General features: G+C 45.7%; 1 protein-coding gene across 3 annotated transcripts in view; it reads left to right on the top strand.

The window, feature by feature from the left end:
• Positions 1-318: 318 nt before the first annotated feature.
• Positions 319-20369, top strand: part of LOC118095726 (keratin, type I cytoskeletal 23) — a 41583-nt gene continuing 21532 nt past the window's right edge. The window contains exons 1-3 of one of the 3 annotated variants that reach the window (XM_060281480.1): positions 354-409; positions 918-975; positions 15258-15624. In XM_060281480.1, the coding sequence (XP_060137463.1) occupies positions 926-975; positions 15258-15624 (417 nt within the window). In that variant the 5' untranslated portion in view covers positions 354-409; positions 918-925. Of the gene's footprint in view, positions 410-917; positions 976-11544; positions 13619-15257; positions 15625-20369 lie in introns of those variants that run through there. The other 2 variants (XM_060281481.1, XM_060281482.1) reach the window with 2 other exon arrangements.

The following is a 20369-nucleotide window of genomic DNA, read 5'->3' on the forward strand; positions in this document are numbered from 1 at the left end:
GGTGCCAGAACTTGGTTCCGGTGAGTTCCGGCTGAAAAAAAGCGCCCTGTAACCTAGCATTTGCTGCAGAGTATTGTTTCTACTAATTAATCATTAAACCTGAAAGGAAAAGAAGTCTAAGGCTCCCTGTCATTTAATTGTTTCCAACAGGATTGTGCAAGCTAAATATCATAAACTCTCTCAAATTCCAAGGCAAAGGTACAAGCAAAGCAGTTACAGGCATAGCTGCCAAGTTATCCCTTATTTTAAGGGATTTTCCCTTATGCTGAATAGGCTTCCTCGCGAGAAAAGGGAAAACTTGGCAGCTATGGTTACAGGAGCTATGCAAGGTGTGGTGTGTGGATAATATTGAGAGAGGCCTTGAAATGCATCAAACTGCATTGGAGTCAAAGGCAGAGAATAATTCCTGGTAAGCCTTTTCCTTGATTGCAAATAAGTTTGAAACACCTGGTGTGTTGAAATGGAAGACTATTTGTGTTGATGATTTTCTATTTTTGATACAGAACATCCTTTTGTAGCTATCCTATTTATTATATGGTTGTTATTCTATTTATTGTGAGGATTTCTACAAGGGACAGGGAATCTGTACCCCCACCCCCACCCCAAAATGTTGCTGGACTCTACTTTTCACCATCCCAGGTTATGGGCCCTGCTGGCTGGAGTTTATGGGAGTTGGAGTCCCACAACATCTGGGGGGCCGGACACAGCAGACTTCTCAATCCCTGGTTTTTATACCTTCATCAAAAAATTCCCAGGGCAGGTTACAAAATATAAAACTCACAATAAACCGAAATAAATGTACACTAAAATATACTAAGAGCAGCAAAATCTAAATGAACAGCATAAAAAAACCACATTAAAAGGGCAAAACAGATCAAATTGAATTGAAAGACTGAAAGGGTCTTCATCCTATACAGTTCTCAGGATGTTCTGCAATCAAAGGCACCACCACAAAGAAGACCACCTACTCTCAAGGTAAACAGAACTTTGGGTGCGTGCTGTGCTCAGCTGTTGCTTGTGAGATTCCCATGGGTCTCTGGTTGGTCACTATAAGGACAGGATGCTAGATTGAATGGATCTTTGGCTTGATCCAGTTAGGCTCTTCTCACTCCCTAAATAAGTCCCTGATCTAAGCCATGGATCTGTGTTAGTGCAAACCAGGCCCTTATAAGTCGATCTGTAGGGCTTTCCCTCCTTTGTTTTTTTTCATTTTACTAATTGCTTCACATCCGTGCCTACTGGCAAGCACATAGCAGCCTCTCCCCCCCCCCTCCCTTCCTTGGCTGTCACCTGCCCATAAGACGTTCTCATGACTTCATTCTTTTTCTAGGGTAATTATGGAATTATCTCCATTCATATACTGTGCAGGTTGTTTGGACTTGCTGGGAAGGATTCAAAGCCTCCCTTGAGCTTATCTGTGTTTATCTTGTACAGAGACAACACCTCGCCATGAAACACATGCCATGCCCCCTTCCCTCTTCAAGAGTTATCAAGCTGTTCTCTTGGGATACGTTAGAATCTGCTCTGAACCTTACAAATTCTTGCCAGATGTTACGAATCAGATATGAATTGTGGCCCCCGCCACCAACCCTAAACTGAAAAAGTTCCTGGGCTAATGATCTAAAAATATATGAACTTTTACAAGTAATATGCATTCCACAAGCACTGCACCTGCCTCTAGCTTTAAAAAAAACTCATGTAAGTCTTCAAGGCCAGTAAATGATTGTGTATGACTGGAGATTTAAACAGCATTTCACACGTGGTCCAGAAATGTGTAGTTGTAGATCATCTTTCCCGAGCGAGCTCAGAGTGACAAATGCTTTATCTTCACAACAATCCTGTGAGGTTGGTTAGGATAAAAGTTAGTGGCATGAGCAAGGTCACCAATAATTGCCTTGTGGCTAAACAAGGTTTGGAACCTGGGTCTGTCTGTTCTAAGCCCAGTACTCTAACCACTTCACCACGCTGACTCACTTTGCTCTCAAGTTCATTAAAAGAAACTGGAAAAGCAACCCATTAACATTCTTTTGTTTGTTCCTTCCTTTTTGATAACCACCCATGAAAGCAATTGCTACAACTGCCCAAGGGATAGTGTGAGACTATAAACAGGAAGGGAGGCTGCCCAAAGGCAAGTGCCTTATTAAGTGTCTATTGTCACAGTCATTGTGATTGGAAAGCTCAAGAAGGCCTCTTAAGAAACATTTCCTACTCGGCTGTTCCAATGATAAGGGGGAGGGTGATGAGTAGAGATGTTGCAGAATTTCTTTGGAAACAGTAATGGGAGCAGAAATTGCCACAATCTGTGTGTTTGCTGGAGGCCAAGAACAGAAACCACACAAGCATGATTGGTAGACTATGAGCAATATGTGCTATTGTTGTTTTAGTCTGCAAATGATATACTGTATAAATAATTACGTCATTTTCTGCATTCTTTTTGGCATTTCCCTCCCACTGAAATGCACTGATATTAATAACCTACAGGCAACGACCACTTTGTGCAGGGGGTGAGTTCCCAACATGTCAGCAGAGAGCACATAAGCCTTCTCCACCCTCATCCCACCCCAATTATGCCCCTTTCTTCGGCCACTTCTGGGGTTAACGCTGTGAGCATGTGTGCGGACACATTATAATTAGACATGCCTAAAACGGTCGTTGCTTGTAATTAATGACATTAGTTTCCGCTCTGAATGGAAACAGAGGTAATGTCACCATGTAAACTCCTTCTGATGCAGTATAATAATTCCTTGGAAAAGGCTCTTAGTACGCAAGCAAATTTTGCCCCATATGATCCTCCATCAGTTAGGGCAATTTACCTGTCTGATGGGAACATGGCTCCCACTGGTAGTTACGATGGCTTGGTTCTCCCTCCGCCGTTGGAAGCAGAATGCTTCTGTAGGCCAGTTGCTAGAAGCCACACAGTCCCACAATAAGTGTGGAACCACATGTTATCACACATGGGCGTAGACAGGGGGGCAGGAGGGGGCAGCTGCCCCCCATAAGCAGGGCCGGCGAAGCGGTCGTCAGAGGTGTCACGTTCTGGAGGGCGCCAAAGAAGAGGCGGAGGCTGGAGTCCAATTCCGCCATGCCGTGCCACGGCTGGAGCCTCTTCCCTGCCGGAGCGCCGCCCTCCAGAGCCTCGCCGGCAGCGCTGCCTCCACCATGCCGCCCTGCGCTGCGGCCAGAGTCCTGCTGGAGCCGCCCTCCAGTTGCTCCCCACCCAGAGGGAGACGTCCCTTCTAGCCGGCTGGCTGTAGGGTGGGTGGAGGGAAAGCCAGCCAAATGCTTTGCGCAGCTCTGGGGCTTTCCCTCCACCCGCCCCACAGCCAGCCAGGGAGAAGGGAGACGTCCCTTCTAGCCGGCGATCACAGAGGGGGAGGAGAGGATCGGAACAGCCCGATTTCGGGCTGATCCTGGCGCCCCCTCGTCCCTGCCGATCGCGGAGGGGGAGGAGGGGGTTGGAGCAGCCCAATTTCGGGCTGATCCTGGTGCCCCCTCGCCCCTGTCGATCGCGGAGGGGGAGGAGGGGGTCAGAGCAGCCCATTTTCGGGCTGATCCTGGTGCCCCCTCGCCCCTGCCGGCCGCGGAGCGGGAGGGGGGTCAGAGCAGCCCGATATCGGGCTGATCCTGGTGCCCCCTCGCCCCTGCTGGTAGCGGAGGGGGAGGAGGGGGTTGGAGCAGCCCGATTTCGGGCTGATCCTGGCGCCCCTCGCCCCTGAACGACCATGGCTTTCCTTGCCCCACTGTGGCCCCTCCCCTCCTGTGCCTTGGCCTTGCCCCTTGCCCCCCCCTAATTTTGATCCTAGCTACGCCCCTGTTATCACAAACAGGTCATGATGTCAGGAAGACCAGGTACATTTTTTTTACAAGTAATGAAGATACAGAACTTGACTCAAGGCTGCTTGTTTTTGGCATCTGTCCCAAAATTATCATAATGTGATGTTCCACCCACAACCTGTTATCTCTCTCTGCATGTCTCAATCACTCCAGATCAGTAATATGTTAAGTGGCCCCAAGGCACCAAGAAAAACCTGTTTGTTTCCTGCTGTTGTTCTATCGAGCCACATTCATAAACACTGTACTAGCAGCCAACGCATTCTCTGAGGAGGGATTCTTATGTAGGCAAAATAGTATCGCCCAGCCACTCAAAAGCGGGAGGTAGCAGCAGGCTTGGGGGAGCTCCAGGGTTTGCAGAAGAACAAAACAATATTTAGGGAGAATGAAAGCCCAAAGGGAGAGGGACCCAAAGCATTCCAATATGGACAGAGTACTCAGTGAGCACAGAATGATTAATAACTGTTGGTGGGAGGAGGGGAAATAGAAAAATAGGAGGAATGAAATTGAGTATCATGGAGATCAGCATGGCTGACTAGAACCTTGACGAACAGCACTCCACACAGCAACGTGTGTGTGTGTGTGTGTGTGTGAGAGAGAGAGAGAGAGAGAGAGAGAGAGAGAGAGAGAGAAACTATTTCTGAATTTTGCTAGTGTGGTTGTAGGTGGCCGTTGTTGTTTTGCCCATAAAACTATGTATAAAACACAAGCATTTTTTTATTCTCTCCCCATAGAAATTAAGTATTTGTAATCTGTCCAGAAAACAATGCATTGAAGACAAGGGTGTTTTGGGGTTTTTTGTCTTCCCATAGATTTTTTTTTGTAATCTGTTTGCTTTATTTCCATGTCCTAATGCTACTCCACCTAGAAAGAGCTGCTGGAGTAGACTGGGTAGATTGGAGTAGATTGGGTAGAAATAGCCTCCCTATTTGCAAATGGAAAAATGGTGGAAGAGGTTGCCAAATATTCTTAGGGAAAGAATTTCCCAGTAGTTTTTTTTGGGGGGGGGGCAAATTAAGTATCGCCAATTATTTCAGAAAATTCCCTTTTGAGAAATTTCAGATTTGTTCATACTGAATGAATCTACAGCAGGCATCCCCAAACTGCGGCCCTCCAGATGTTTTGGACTACAGTTCCCATCTTCCCCAACCACTGGTCCTGTTAGCTAGGGATCATGGGAGTTGGAGGCAAAAACATGCTGCAGTTGAGGGGGGTGCCTGATCTACAGTGTTAGTTCATACTGGTGGCAGATGACGGATGCAATGAGCTGAGAGAAGACTGAAAAGCCTGTTGGTTCCTTCTGCAAGAAGAAAATCATACTAAAATAGTATTAAAATGGACCATTTCTGCAAAAATTCTGCCTTGCATGGCCTGAAATTCTCAAGTAGTTCAGAGGATGCACGGAAAGAAAATTCTGTGAGCAGTACTGGAAATTCCTTTCTGCAGAAGTTCAGCCAAACTCATGATGGAGACATCCTTTCCTCTTCCTTCCCCCACACCCCACTGACACCTTTTTGCAGCTAAAAGGAGATCTGCTGTTCCCCTGTCAAAGCACTTATTTTATGCTTGGATGGAGATAAGCCTAGGGCCCCAATCATCAACTCTTCTTTTCTCTTCCACAGCTTAGAAGCAATACTCACTGTTCTGACAAGCCTGGCTTTGCATCTGAATGAGAAGGATTGCATCCCAGGCTGCCGGTTGCCGCTCTATACTCAAAACATTTCACATTATCTGGCAGGGTCAGGTGAATCTGCTCTCTGAAGTCATTGCAGTCATGTGACTGGCTCTGCTCAGCACTGTTGCCTCTTGAACTTAAACCTGTACTGCTCTGCATGCACAGCTTATTTGTGGCACACAAGTCTTTTCAGTGGTGTCCCTGGCGTCTGCTCTGCTTACCCCATAGTTCTAGAACTAGAGTGATGTTGTGTGGATCACAACACCACTGCTTTGCAGTTCGATGTGCAATGCCTCTGCAGCAACCACAGTCTATGGATTCCAGCGCCAGTTTCCTGGACCAACACAAGAGACCAAAGGGGGGGGATTCAGAAGAGCTCTCACTCCAGTCAATCGAAAGCTTTTTCCACCCAAGGTTTGCATTCCCTTCTGGACAACATTCCAAGGACAGCATACTGGTGAGCGGCAGAGCCAGATGCAAAAGCGGGTGGAGTTTCTACACGTATTCTCACTTTTCTACCCTCCATCCAGGCAAGGAAGAGACATTACCCAAGCTCAAGAACACTTTCCAACCTGACAAAAACACTCATGGAGGTACAAAGTTGAGGGGATGACTAGGGAATAGTCCTGAGGGCCAGGTAGGGAGAGTTGGTGGGAGGCATTTGGCTTCGTGGCGAAAGGCCCCCCACTCCAGATCCATACACACCTATTCCTCTTCATGTTTCAGCTCCAGAAAAACCACTTTCCCAAGGCTGTAGCAGCCACAGCTTCTGTGCACAGAGCTGATTGGCTGTCTCTGTAATGTCACCAAGAAACCCCTCCTTCCCCACAGCGCTGAGACAGTTTCATAGCTGCCAAGTCTCCCATATTCCCCAGGAAACCCCCGTTTTTCCAGCCATTTCCCGCTGGCAGCCCAGATTTTTAAAAACCCCATAAATCCTCCGGGTTCTTACGGGCCCAGGGAGGCTCCTTGTGCGCATGTCTGGAGTCTCTGGACATGCGTAGAAGCAATTTCTGGCGCTACGGCCATTTTGGAAATGGGCAGAGCATGCGCAGAAGCAACTTCCGGTGCTGCTCTGCCCAGTTCCAAAATGGCCGCAGCACGACTTCCAATCCCGGATTTTTCAATCTGGGAGTTGGCACCTATGGAAAAGTTTTGAACTTTTCTTTTTTCAAAAAACCCATAAAACACACAAATTTATGCAACTGATACATTTATAAACACATGTAACTTCACGTGGCACTTTTAAAAAATAAAAAGGGCAAACAGGTTGCGTAGAGAAAGAACGAAGAAGAAGGACTGGTGGCTGAGCCTGTGTTCAGACAGCTAGTTTGTATGTCGTATCATTTCAGCTGTCAAACTGGACTCAACCTGTGGTAGGAGAAAGTGCAGTGAGCAACCCTTTTCTGCCTTCACCACTAAAACTCAAACCACAGTGCCCTTTCATAGAATCATAGAGTTAGAAGAGACCACAAGGGCCATCCAGTCCAACCCCCTGCCAAGCAGGAAACACCATCAAAGCATTCTTGACACATGCCTGTCAAGCCTCTGCTTAAAGACCTCCAAAGAAGGAGACTCCACCACACTCCTTGGTAGCAAATTCCACTGCGGAACAACTCTTACTTTCAGGAAGTTCTTCCTAATGTTTAGGTGGAATCTTCTTTCTTGAAGTTTGAATCCATTGCTCCATGTCCGCTTCTCTGGAGCAGCAGAAAACAATCTTTCTCCCTCCTCCATATGACATCCTTTCATATATTTGAACATGGCTATCATATCACCCCTTAACCTTCTCTTCTCCAGGCTAAACATACCCAGCTCCCTAAGCCGTTCCTCATAAGGCATCATTTCCAGGCCTTTGACCATTTTCGTTGCCCTCTTCTGGACACGTTCCAGCTTGTCAGTATCCTTCTTGAACTGTGGTGCCCAGAACTGGGCACAGTACTCCAGGTGAGGTCTGACCAGAGCAGAATACAGTGGTACTATTACTTCCCTTGATCTAGATGCTATACTCCTATTGATGCAGCCCAGAATTGCATTGGCTTTTTTAGCTGCTGCATCACACTGCTGACTCATGTCAAGTCTGTGGTCTACCAAGACTCCTAGATCCTTTTCACATGTACTGCTCTCAAGCCAGGTGTCACCCATCCTGTATTTGTGCCTTTCATTTTTTTTTTGCCCAAGTGTAGTACCTTACATTTCTCCTTGTTAAAATTCATCTTGTTTGCTTTGGCCCAGTTGTCTAATCTGTTAAGGTCATTTTGAAGTGTGATCCTGTCCTCTGGGGTATTAGCCACCGCTCCCAATTTGGTGTCGTCTGCAAACTTGCTCAGGTGGATGCCCTTTGTCTGAACTAACCTCAGGCAAATGCCTGCATAAGCTGGTTTGCCCTGTGTCTGTGGCTGGATTCACTGCTCCCAGCCCCTCTTCCTATTTTGAGTTGGCATTAAATGCATCGTGCTTGGAAAACAGAAGACGGTTGGGTTCCTTCTGAGCTGCCAGCATTATCAAACAAAGGGTCTGTTCATGGAACCAAGGACACATCAGCATCCCACAATCCTGCTTACCTGGTTTAAATCCTCTGCCTTATCACTAGCTGGTAACAAGCAGCTATTATTTTGGTGCTGTGGGAATTGCAGTTCTGCTGGTCTCTGCCATTCTAGCATGTGAGAGGTTTTACTGCAGGCAAACCAGCCCTTGGAGACCTTGGAAGAAACACCTAGAAAACGGTGCCAAAGAATGAAGCTGAGGGTGGCTGAGCCCTTGCTCTGTAATATCCTTACAGGCAACCTCACTCTGACCTTCCTATCTCAGTGGGGTAAAGCAATTCTTCCAGTTGCTAGGCAGATGGAGTTTCTATGCACTTAATACAGTAGCAGGGGAAAAACAGAAAAGCCACCCATAGAGGTGCCTGCAAATGATAGAGAAGGGCAACGATAGAGATAAGTCAACTACCAGTAGCTAACATGTCTCTGTTATCAAATCCTTTATGAAATCCCTGGTAGTGGATGGGGAGGCACTCTCTGAGTTTCAAAAGCAGGGTATATTGTTGACTTATGGAATGTATAGCCCGCCCATCTTCACAAAAGGTTCCTGGGTGGTTTACTTAACCATTTGAATAAAAAGCGAGAAACACAATAGCAGAACAACAAGCTGAACAAAACGTGGATTAAGACAGCAGACAGAGAACTCCCTAAAAAGGCTTGGAAGGATAAGAAGGAGGATGCCTGATACCTGAAGGCTAATCAGGTAGGTCTGGGGTGGGGAACCTCATAACTCAGGGGTCAAATGCCACGCCACCTGGCACCAGGACCAGCTTCCATAGCACAGTTGCCAAGACTGACGGTTCCTGTTTCCCACTTCCCCATAAGACCTCTCCTCCTCCGGAGACTGGCTACGTAGATGTAAACTATGGTGGGAGGGAACTGTTGCTCATTGTAGCCACATGCATAGCTCTTCGTGTCCTTGGAGCTAAGGCGGTGGCGGTGGCGAGCCTAACATAATAGGACAGGTGAGCTCCTGGGAAGCCTCATGTGCTGCCCTTGGCTCTTCCCTCTCACTCATGCCTGTTGCTTTTTCAGTGGCCAACCATTGCTCCTCTGCTTTGTCCTCTGACCTGTCCTCAATGTCCCACCCCCATCCCCTGTGCTCTGAACATTCCTCCTATGAGGCTTCTCACCACTCCTCTTCGTCCAGCCAGTTCCTGACATCTAGGCAACAAAAGGGGGCAACCAGCACTGTGATGCCTTGCATCAGCAGCAGGCGAATGCTTTACGTCAGTCTTCGCACTCTCTCCTGTAGGTCCTGCCCACATCCGCACTGCCAGAACACAGGTGTTAAAGGCAAGTTGCACAGCTCTGCTGAAGCCAACAACAGATTTGTGCTGTAATTCATCCATTGAAAATCACTCAGCGCCTAGGAAATACTACCGCAGTAAGAAGACACTGTGCAGGAGACAGATTTCTTAAACGCAACAAGCCTGCCTGCTTAGAAGGGAGCATGAGAAAAAGATGGGATCCGCTGACACTGAAAGGAAGGTGTCGCTTGGCAGCTTTTGCAATCTTTTAACCATAACAGAATACGGTTGTAGGCAGAGGACAAGTCAGAATTTGTTTGGACAAGGCTTTGCAGAGCTTTGCCATTCTCCCTGCCGCTTTATAATTAGAAACCGCACTGGGATTTTCTTCCTAACTGTTCTTAGCAACTCCATCGTGTCAATAGCACCTTCAGCTGTGTAGGAACTGGGGACGAGGGAAGGTGAAATTACAGGGGTCTTGTGTCTGAAAGCACAGGAGGAAGAGCCACCACAGAACAAACCCCAGAAATGGAGGGTTAGATAATTCGGCATCAAAGAAAAATATCTGCAGGTGCTACAGCTGCCCTTTCCATTCCCACTGGTTGACCTCATATCAGAGCATTTGCTGTCGTGATTCCTAATACTATCCATGTGAAAATACAGTCCTTGTTTTTAAAAAAGTAATAATGGGCTAATACAGTATGTCAATTTTAATTTCTCTTGGTTTCCCATTTTTCTAGTTCTCCACATTTCAACATCAGTTTGCGATTCCCTTTCCATTTTCCTCATGGAAATTCTTCAGCATTTTTGTGTGAATTTCTTCTAATATACACATTTGTATGTGCAAGTGGGTCTGCTTTTGCCAAGTGATTTCCTCTAATACAATGCATTGTTGCACATTGTTTTCATGAATATATGCATTTTTTCTGCGCATCATTTGACTGGATAACTCAAAATTCAAGAAAGTGTCAATTTTGAAGGACGGCTGCATTTCATTTGGGGTCTTGTTTCAGAAAATGTGCAGAGGCGCTTTTAGGGTAGCATGACCAGTTCAGCTGCACTGGCCCAAATCTGCCATGGAAGTGTTAATTAGATAGGTTCACAACCGAAGCCCCTGCCCCAATCCCTGTGCTAGACAAACTCCCCCAAACTTGTCTTAGAATGAATTCCGTATTTATGAGCTTTCTCCCAAAAGGTGCAGGGGCCAGGGAGCTCATCTGGTTTTATAATTCTATCCCAGCTCATAAGGTAGGTTCCACCTTATGACACTGCCATTTAAGAATCAAATACTCAAAATGTAATCGATATTTCATCCTAGCCATGGTAACTAATCATGACTCAGACAAAGCTCTGCAAAATCAGGGGCTAGTGCAATTCCTGTATGAGAAAAAAAGAGTTACCTTTGGGGGTTTTTTAGTTTAGAAAAAAATGTGTGACATGATATAAAATTGTGTATGGTGTGAGCAAAGTAGGATGAGATAATTTTTCTCATAATGCTATAGCCAAATTAGGTGAATGTTGGAAAATTCAGGACAGACAGACACTGCGCATAAACTCTGGAATCCAGTATCACATGTAGGGTTACCACACATCCAGAATTTCATGGACATATCTGAAATACTATATCTGAAAGCAGTGTCCGGCCAGAAATTGGCTAAATCCGGACGTATGGCAACTGATGCTGGCAGTGTTATTTTAGCCGATTTTCCTAAACAAAATCTAAAAATGCCCAAATTATTTGTGATTTCGCACAAAAAACAACAACTCAGTAACTTTTCTGTCCAGATTTTCACTTATTGAAATATGGCAACCCTAACCACATGAGACTTATTTATTTATACAATTTACAAAACCACTTAACTACAATAGTCTCTACGTGGCTTCCAAAGATACAATACTCTAGAATCAAACATCAATTAAATCAATGTTGATGGCCAGCAAGCTGGGTGGCATTACGAAGAGGATTCGACGTATTCGTAAAACTATTAGTGATTACTTATCATGATAGCTATATGTAATGGGCAGTATCTAGCTAAATATTTACATTAGCACGACGACTTGTAACTGCAGAGTGTAGCTGCCCTGCCCTCTTTTTTTTCCTGCTATCTGCCTAAATCTGCTCCAGAGGGTTGGGGGGGGGGGCGCCGAGCATAGCTGCCAAGTTATCCCTTTTTTAAAGGGATTTTCCATTATGCTGAATAGGCTTCCTCGCGAGAAAAGGGAAAACTTGGCAGCTATGACGCCGAGCACATTTGCAGGGAGAGAAGAGGATGCACAACTATAAGTCATTGCACTAGTGCAACTATTTAGGGTCTCCCCGTTGCTGGGGAACATGGGTGGAAGAGTGCTGCTCCCCCCCCCAATTGTCCTGCTCATGGAACTTCCCAATAGGCCTCTGATTAGATCCTGCATAACTCTTCTTATGTTGTTTTGTGTTTCAAAGGATGCTTTTTAAAGGTTCCAGGAAAAGGATAAGCCTGAGTTTCAGGAATAAATGAGCTGTCCGGTGAATTGATCTGACAAAGCAGGGATGTCAAGAGAGAATTTCTTTGCTAGTAATTTGACTTTTGATTTTTTTAAATTTTTTAAATCACATATCAAAGTAGTCCTCATGGAGGGGCGGAGGGAGGACCAGAACTTTGTTAGACTTCCTGACACTCCACTGAACACTCTTAACTCCAATTTTCTGTTCTTTTCATTACTCATACATTTTGAATTACCAGTACATATGTGGGACACCATAATCTTTTCAACCTTTACAGTAGGTCCTCTAAAGGTCTTAATTTGGCCCTGGGTGCTCTGTTATGAGTATGCAAAACTACACTGACTTTCAACAACAGGTTGGCTCGCTAGCCATCCATCATTTGTGGTCTTCGCTTCCCTTCCAATAACAAGGGGTGGCAGAGAAACTCAATTAAGTTTACATTTAAAAGTGAATCGATCAAATTTGCACTTTCCAGAACAATGAGAACCAAAACACAACCATCCTTCGAAAGTTGCATTTTTCTGAATGCTATGATGCAGTTCTCCGATTAAATAATGTTTACAAAACGTGTGGAAGGGGAAGCGTGCCATATTAGTGAATATGACATTGCAAATGCCTATGTTAGCAAGAATGGCTTGCAAAAATGTGTACATTACTTGAAATTGCATACAAAGATGCATTTATTCAGAGAAATTCACACCGAAATGCTGATGAATTTTCATGATTATTATTTTTTTGGAAAAAATCAAACAGCGGGAGAAATGTAGGGAACTGAATGGAAGAAGACACAAACAATGAGAAACAGAAAGATCCTGCCACCGCTACCAGTGACCTCAGGCATGCACAGAGGGCATGTGAGAGGGGGGGGAGTGGGAGACGGGGGCTGCTCTCATTTCTGTAGGATATATATACAGTGGTACCTCGGTTTACAAACACAATTGGTTCCGGAAGTCTGTGCTTAACCTGAAGCGTACTTAACCTGAAGCGAACTTTCCCACTGAAAGTAAAGGGAAGTGGATTAATCCGTTCCAGACGGGTCCGCGGAGTACTCAACCTGAAGCGTACTTAACCCGAGGTATGACTGTACAGTGGTGCCTTGACTTACGAATTTAATCCGTTCCGAAGGCACCTTTGTAGGTCGAAAAATTCGTAAGTCGAAAAGCGCCATTGGAAAGGCGATTTCCCATAGGAATGCATTGGAAGCGGAAAAAATCGTAAGTCGAAGCAACCCCATCTAAAAATTCGTAAGTCGAAAAAAACCTATCTAAAACCACCACGGTTTCCATTCGGATGTCAAGAAATTCGTAAGCGCGCGGCCATTTGCCCCATTCGTAAGTCGAAAAATTCAGTTGTCAAGTTGTTCGTAAGTCGAGGTACCACTGTAATTGCTTCCGGAAGTCCGTACTTAACCTGAAGTGTACTTAACCTGAAGCGAACTTTCCCATTGAAAGTAATGGAAAGTGGATTAATCCGTTCCAGACAGGTCCGCGGAGTACTTAAACTGAAAATACTCAAACTGAGGCGTACTTAAACTGAGGTATGACTGTATAGGCAAAGGGAACCATCTGTGTCCAAAGCAAGATGGCGCAGACTTTTTCCTCTGCTCCTCACATGAGCCAGTTGGTGGAAACTGCAAGGAAACAGATACTGGCCAGCAGTGACTGATGTGGTGTGGTGGATCTGTGGAACGGCTCTTCTGACACCCATCTCTCTACTGCTCACCTGGATGCTGCAGGGATGCAGCAGGGGGGCAATGAGGTCAGGACCACATGGGGGCACCAGCCGAGCCAATCTAGCACTCCTGATGATGTGCCCCCACAGCCACACCATTGAGGTGAGCAGCAGCAATGCTAGTACTGAGGCCAGCTCCACTGTGCAGTGAATGCTCCAGATTTCGGCAAAACGTTTGGGGGAAATGCATACAAAAAGCGGGAAATAGCATAAGATTGGGTATAGCAACAATTTATATAAAATGAATAAATTCTGATAGGGAAATGCAGAAGACTGGCCTTAAGATTGGAAAATGAGAAACATCAAGAGATGCCAAAATGGGTGGATCTGTCCATCCCTAGAGAGGCTAAGGTTGACCCAGAGTCCCTGAACGGCTCTCGATAACCTTTTTCTTAAGTTCCTAAGAGATTTGTTGAACCTTCTATTTTTTAAGAGGGTTTATAAAACAGTCCATATGTCCAGGGGAGTCACAAGCTGATTTTTTTAAAAAGCCCCCCAACCCACACATGATAAAAGACGGTTCAGAAATGGCATGCAAAGAGCCCCGGAGCCTACCTAACCCAGTGATGGCGAACCTATGACACGTGTGTCAGATGTGACACGCAGAGCCCTCACTGCTGGCACGCGCCACATCGGCCCATTCGCGCTGTTGTTGTTGCTGGTAGCCAGAGATTGGTTTTTTTCCTGGTGCTTTGTCAGACTATGATTGGGTGTAACAGAGTTTGTTTTTTAACCCGTTCTGTGCTGGCTTTTTTGGCGCTTTGGCAGAATATGTCGGTGCTGCGTCTTAGTTTCAGCGAACGTATTATTCATCATTTTTTTTCTGTTCTCTCCCCCACCCCCCCAAAAAAGCACAACAGCTTTGGGGCATCCCACCCCCCCAAAAAAGCAAAGCAACTTTTGCACCCCCCCAAAAAAGCTCCAAAACTTTGGTCAGCAGCTCCCCCCAAAAGCTCAACAACTCTGGGCATTTTGTGATAAAGAAGGGTTTTTTGGTTTGGTTTGGTTAAATAATTAGTTTTCGGTATATTAAATACAGTTCTATATTACAATTATACATTTTTGTTATTTAAACTATAAATATCGCAAAATTATGGTTTTTTTCTCGAAGTGACACACCACCCGAGTTATGCTCGGTTTTTTGGCGAATTTTGACACACCAAGCTCAAAAGGTTGCCCTTCACTGACCTAACCCCTTTTCTGGCCTTCGGTGTTTTTGCATGTGTAATTCAGGCCGTTTTTCTTGCTGCTGCAAACAGCTGAACATAACACACCAAGCCATGTGATTGAAAGAAACCTGAAGCAGAGGCTGGGGCTCTCTCAGTTCGGCTCCACCCCTCCCTTGGGTGGCCACACCTCACTGATATGACATGCAAAAAGCAAAATAAAAGGAAAGAGAGGAGGAGGAGGAGGGAAGGGACGGGGAAAGGAAAGAGAAGCACCTTTGGTATGTCACCAGCGTTCCAGAGAATGACAATCATATTTGCCGGTTAATCAGGGTTTTGGAATTGACCGAGAGGAAAGGCATGTTTTGTGATGATGACACAATCCTTGTTGGCATAGTTGTTTAACATGAGGGAACTCCCACAAGGAAAGGCTTAAAAGCACTTAGCGAGGGTTGAGGCACTTCTCAGACGCTGCCAGGAAAGAGAGGGAGTGTTTGCATGTTGATTTCGGTTCCTAATAGATGTCAGAATGAACACCGGCCAAGGCTTCTACCACTTCTCTTCCGGATCTCTCAGGGGTGCTGCAGGATGCAACTTCTCACACGTCGGAGATCCCTACAGAGCTGGCACTCTGCACGGAGGTAGTGGCTGCCTACCTGTCCCCATGCCCTTTGGAGCACCCACCTGGCTGGCCTCTGATGCCGGGGCAGGCTGGGGGGGCTTCGGCGGGAGCCACGGGGACATCTTCATGGGAAGGAACGAGAAGCAGATGATGCAGGACCTGAACGACCGCTTGGCCTCCTACCTGGAGAAGGTGCATTCTTTGGAAGAGGCCAACACTCAGCTGGAGGGCTGCATCCGGGAATGGCACAAGAAGAAGTCTCAGGGCACCAAGCACGACTTCAAGGATTACGAACAAAACATCTCAGACATGCACGAGAAGGTAAGGCGCAGATTGGCCGACATTCCTCCATGGGGGAATTCAAGTACTCATTCTGCTCAGCAATATAAATGCCTGAAATGGTTGCTTCTGCTGGGTGCTCGCCTAAGAGCTGGACTCCTCCAGGAAAGGTGTGGACTCCAAGGGTGGGAAAGGGTGAAGAGGGAGGGGAGGCAACCTTGAATTTTATTTCATTTCTAAGCACACACATTCTCAAGCAAATTCTCCTAACTACCATTTCGCGCAGGGGTGAAATGTTCACTTTTCTATATTTTTTATCACATTGCAGTTGTGGGTGATGTGGAATTTATGGGCTTGGCAGCACAATATGTTGAATTTGGCGTGTTAATGCTTAATACTAATCTTTGGATTTTTAATTAAGAATTGTATTACCCTATAAGTTTTTTATACAAGGTAAATTTGACGGGGGGGGGGTTTAAGGTTAGGGTTAACATTCTAGACTCGAACTATTCACCGCGTTTCCAATGTGCACAGAACACGATTTGAATTCTAGACAGAATGTTGCACTTCGCTCTTGCTTCTCAGATGCACCGCGACTGAAATGATGCCAGCTATTTCTATATACATGCATCTCATGTATATATTATAAAGCATAATTTTTAGGTAACCTTCTTCTCCTGCAAGAGCACAGTGTTCCTATCAGAATATGCTGGGATGCTAGTTTTACGAGTGAATCCTAGACACCCTTCTAAATAGTGGGTTAGCCCTTGAACAAGCTGAAAAGGATGGCATGCTCCACCCAAGAAGATATGGATGGGAATCCAGGGGACGAGCCACCCAGTGAGCGCAAGGCATCGGATAATATTCCACTGACATCACAAGTAGACCCATTCGGATGAAGGTGCCTGCTCTGAGTATGGCTTAGTGGGATATCTTGAGCAGCGAGCAGCTGAGACTGGGAAGCATTTCTTTACCGGTACATAGCAATCTGTGTTATACCAGGTTGGAACATTGGTCCCTAAGGCTCAGTATTGTCTACACTGACTGGCAGCAACCATCCAGTCTTTCAGACAAGGGGTCTTTTCTAGTTGTACCTGAAGATGCCAGAGATCAAGCTTGGTATCTTTTGCATGCAAAGCAGATGCTCTGCTGCAGAGCTACAGCCTGTTCCCCACTGTTAGCAAGCAATGTTGTTGTGGTGGTGGTGGTGGTTGTTGATTAGTTAATCATTCTTCACCCTAAGGTCCCAGGGCAGGTTACAACATTAAAAAACAATATTAAAAAACAGCTTAAAACAACTTAGAATTGCATAAATGAGGTGGGCCCTAGAAATAAACCCCTCAAGTGTCAAATGCCAAAGTGAAGAGCACTCCTGAAGAAAATTAATTCACTAGTTATTCCCGTTTGTAAAGATGTTTGCTGCTTTACACTTCTCTACTCATTCATCCCCTTGCAGTAACCTTGGCCTAACTCTCAGAAACAGTAGCTAGAGATAGCCCTTAGTCTGGACTATACCACTTCAAACCGGAGGCGGGTGGGGGGGGTCCTCATAACTGAATTTCATTTATAAAAAGAAACGTAACAAATGAGGTGGTGTCCGAGTGAGAACTTCCACCCAATTCTCCTTGACATGCAGGCTTTCTATGCATAGGCATCTTGGGCGACCCCATACTGTACATTTAAAGCATCACTTTAAACCAGGCATCCCCAAACTGCGGCCCTCCAGATGTTTTGGCCTACAACTCCCATGATTCCTAGCTAACAGGACCAGTGGTCAGGGATGATGGGAATTGTAGTCCAAAACATCTGGAGGGCCGAAGTCTGGGGGTGCCTGCTTTAAACAGTCTTGGCTTCCCCCAAAGAATTCTGGGAGCTGTTGATTGTTAAGGGCCCTCAGAGTTGTGCGGAGACCCCCTATTCACCTCACAGAGTAACAATTCCCAGACTTCCCTGGGAAAAGGGGTAGATTGTTAAAACCATTCTTGCCGTTGTAGCTCATTGAGGGGAATAGGGGCTTCGTAGCAACCCTCAGCACCATAAATGAACTAAAGCTCCCAGAATTCTTTGGGGGGAAGCCATGGCTATTTAAAGTGGTATCAGAGTGTTTTAAATATATGGTGTGGATGTGGCCTGGGGGTGACATTCTCTCAGTAGAGCTCCCATCTGCAGCCTGAAGGTCATTACACACAGGAAATGCAGCTGGGATATAGTAACTCTGCACCCCCTTTCCCAGCCTTAATTTTAGTGAAAGATGCTGGCCTATCACCTGCACAGAAGCATAGCTGCCAAGTTATCCCTTTTTTAAAGGGATTTCCCCTTATGCTGAATAGGCTTCCTCGCGAGAAAAGGGAAAACTTGGCAGCTATGCACAGAAGCAAGATTCAACAGCCAGTCTGGTCCAGTTCCATACATGGAATAGGCGAGCCCACCATTTTGCCTCTTACCTAAGGCAGCAAATTGTTTTGGATCAATCTTAAGAGGATAGAGCTGCTATAGTGTCTCTGAGTACACATGAGGCCAGCTGTGCAGGAAAATACACACTTCCACTCTAATCTTACAAACAGCCCACCCTCTCAGCAAATATGCAATTTCCCGATAATTAAAGAGAATTTCTGGTTCTCACCAAGATTTCCACATTAAGCTTCAACTGAAGCTGCCTTTCGCACTCACATGTCTTCGTGCCTAAGTGGGATGTTAATTGGGGCTCATAATAATGCCCATTTAACTAGGCAATAATCCCTGTGACTAATCCTATTAATGACTTTTAACTCCATGTTGCTATATAAGGCAAGAAGGCAGGCTTTTCACAACGGTGTGCTTTAGCTCTTGAAGAGCGTTCCGGTTCTAAATGAGGGTAATTTGTGCCTCCCATAATCTTTGGGAGAGGCTGCCACAGAGATCTCTGCAAAATGGCATCCAGCAGGGCCCCTCTCTGCAGAATGAGCAGCAGGAAGGCCTATCTTGCCACATTTTGAAGTAAAACACATGAGCACCTGAAAGACAGACCCTCATAGGATCACAGTCCAGGTGCTTCATGGGAAGTGATTCATAAAACAAAAATAACAATAAAACATAACAATTAAAAATGAAACTGCCTAACTGTACCGCTGTATGCTAAGTAATGCCTTCTGCATGGTGACAGCCAACTTGGCCAACCACTCTTCGTCCACCAATCTTCTCAGCCCCTGAATGGCTTTCCTCAGACTTGGCTTAGAGGGTTACCGAAGCATGCTGAGGGCAGGACAAAGACTACAGCCAACAAATGAGGACCTTCCTAACGCAATCGTCCTTCCTCATTTTTCCTCACTTCAGGTCCAAACTGCCTTGCTCTGCCAGTAAACTCTCCCCTAGCTTCTATTGGCTTGAACTGGGATTGCTACCCAGTGGAGAAATAATTTTCTTGGCACAAGATAAATATTCATATTAGATCTTGGCACCCACACATATAAATGTGGATTTTTCTAGTGTGTTGGGGTCTGCTACCATAGTCAAGAGAACTGTGAGCCAGCTAGAGGGTTTGCATTAGTCTGCCTCCCTCCCCAACTTTGCTCTATATCCTTCTTGTGTTAGGATTAATGGGCAAGCAGAGGGGAAACAGTACATTCTGAAAACATAGACACATGGGGAAGCAAGGAACCTCACTGGTTCATGATACAGTTCTAGGAATCATGGTTTCCATGTTGTCAATACGTTTTGCCCTGCTGTTAAGGACTTCGCCTCCCAATATGCTCTTAGGGATGCCCTCTGCTCTCTCTGAAGCACCATGAATAAGTTCAGCTAAAGCCAGGATGTTTTGCAAGATGTAGTCTCAACAGCACCTTATCACACCACCATCTAAGTTTTCTTCTTGTGCGACTCTGCATGAGTTTTGTTTACACTCAAGGTACAAACTGATTGGCTAAAATCCCTGTGTGTATGTGTGTGTTCTCCTATAATATATGGCTTTGCCCTCTTGCTGAAATCATCTGGAGGTGTTTGCTGTGTAGGCTCTGTGCTTACGGCATCCTTTCTTGCATGCACTTGGGGAAGGAAGGGAAGAGCAAGGAATGCTGAAAATATAGGTCATTGATTCCAAGATCTCAGCAACCGCCTTTTTCCTGTTCTACAGTTCAACAACAAGAAGTGTCAGAGTGGAAAAGTGTTAATTGCATTTGTGAACTAACTTTGTGGCCTTCTGCATTGCTTCTTCTGGCAACCCCAGAGGAGTAGTCTATTTGCCCAGGAATGTTCCCTGTCATCGCTTAACAAACACATTCATGGCATGGATTCCCCTGGCTCTGTGATGCGACTCGGGTCTTTCAAGAAAAGCCTAGAGAGGATGTCTTAGTGATACTTTAGAGATAGATTCAGGGTATCTCAAGTTCCAACGGCAAAACTACATACCCCCCCCAAAAGGTGTGTTTTGCAGAGAATGACACAGCAGCTAGGGACAGGGAAGAAATCTGATGTGATTTGCACTTCCCAAAACAATACATGAACTGGGAGTAAGGATATTCCTTATGTACAGGAATATTAAGTGGTTTCCAAACTTCCTGACACACTTTGAGCACTGATTCCTGTTGTGTCATATCTGTTACAGCAGTCGACAATTCCTGGCTTGCCTTGGTGGCTGAAGGGATGGAGGTCTTTTCTCTGACTTTATGCTACAACTCTGAAACGCCAGAGCATGATGTAATGGGGAAATATCTTGCTCCTCACTCCAGCTCTGAGCTTGAAGCTATGAAGTGCAGGGGCCAAAAACAATTGCTGCCGCTCACAGTTCAAGAGGAGACAGAGGCCTGCTGGCT

Source organism: Zootoca vivipara, chromosome 13, assembly GCF_963506605.1.
Source record: "Zootoca vivipara chromosome 13, rZooViv1.1, whole genome shotgun sequence".
Classification (NCBI taxonomy): Eukaryota; Metazoa; Chordata; class Lepidosauria; order Squamata; family Lacertidae; genus Zootoca; species Zootoca vivipara.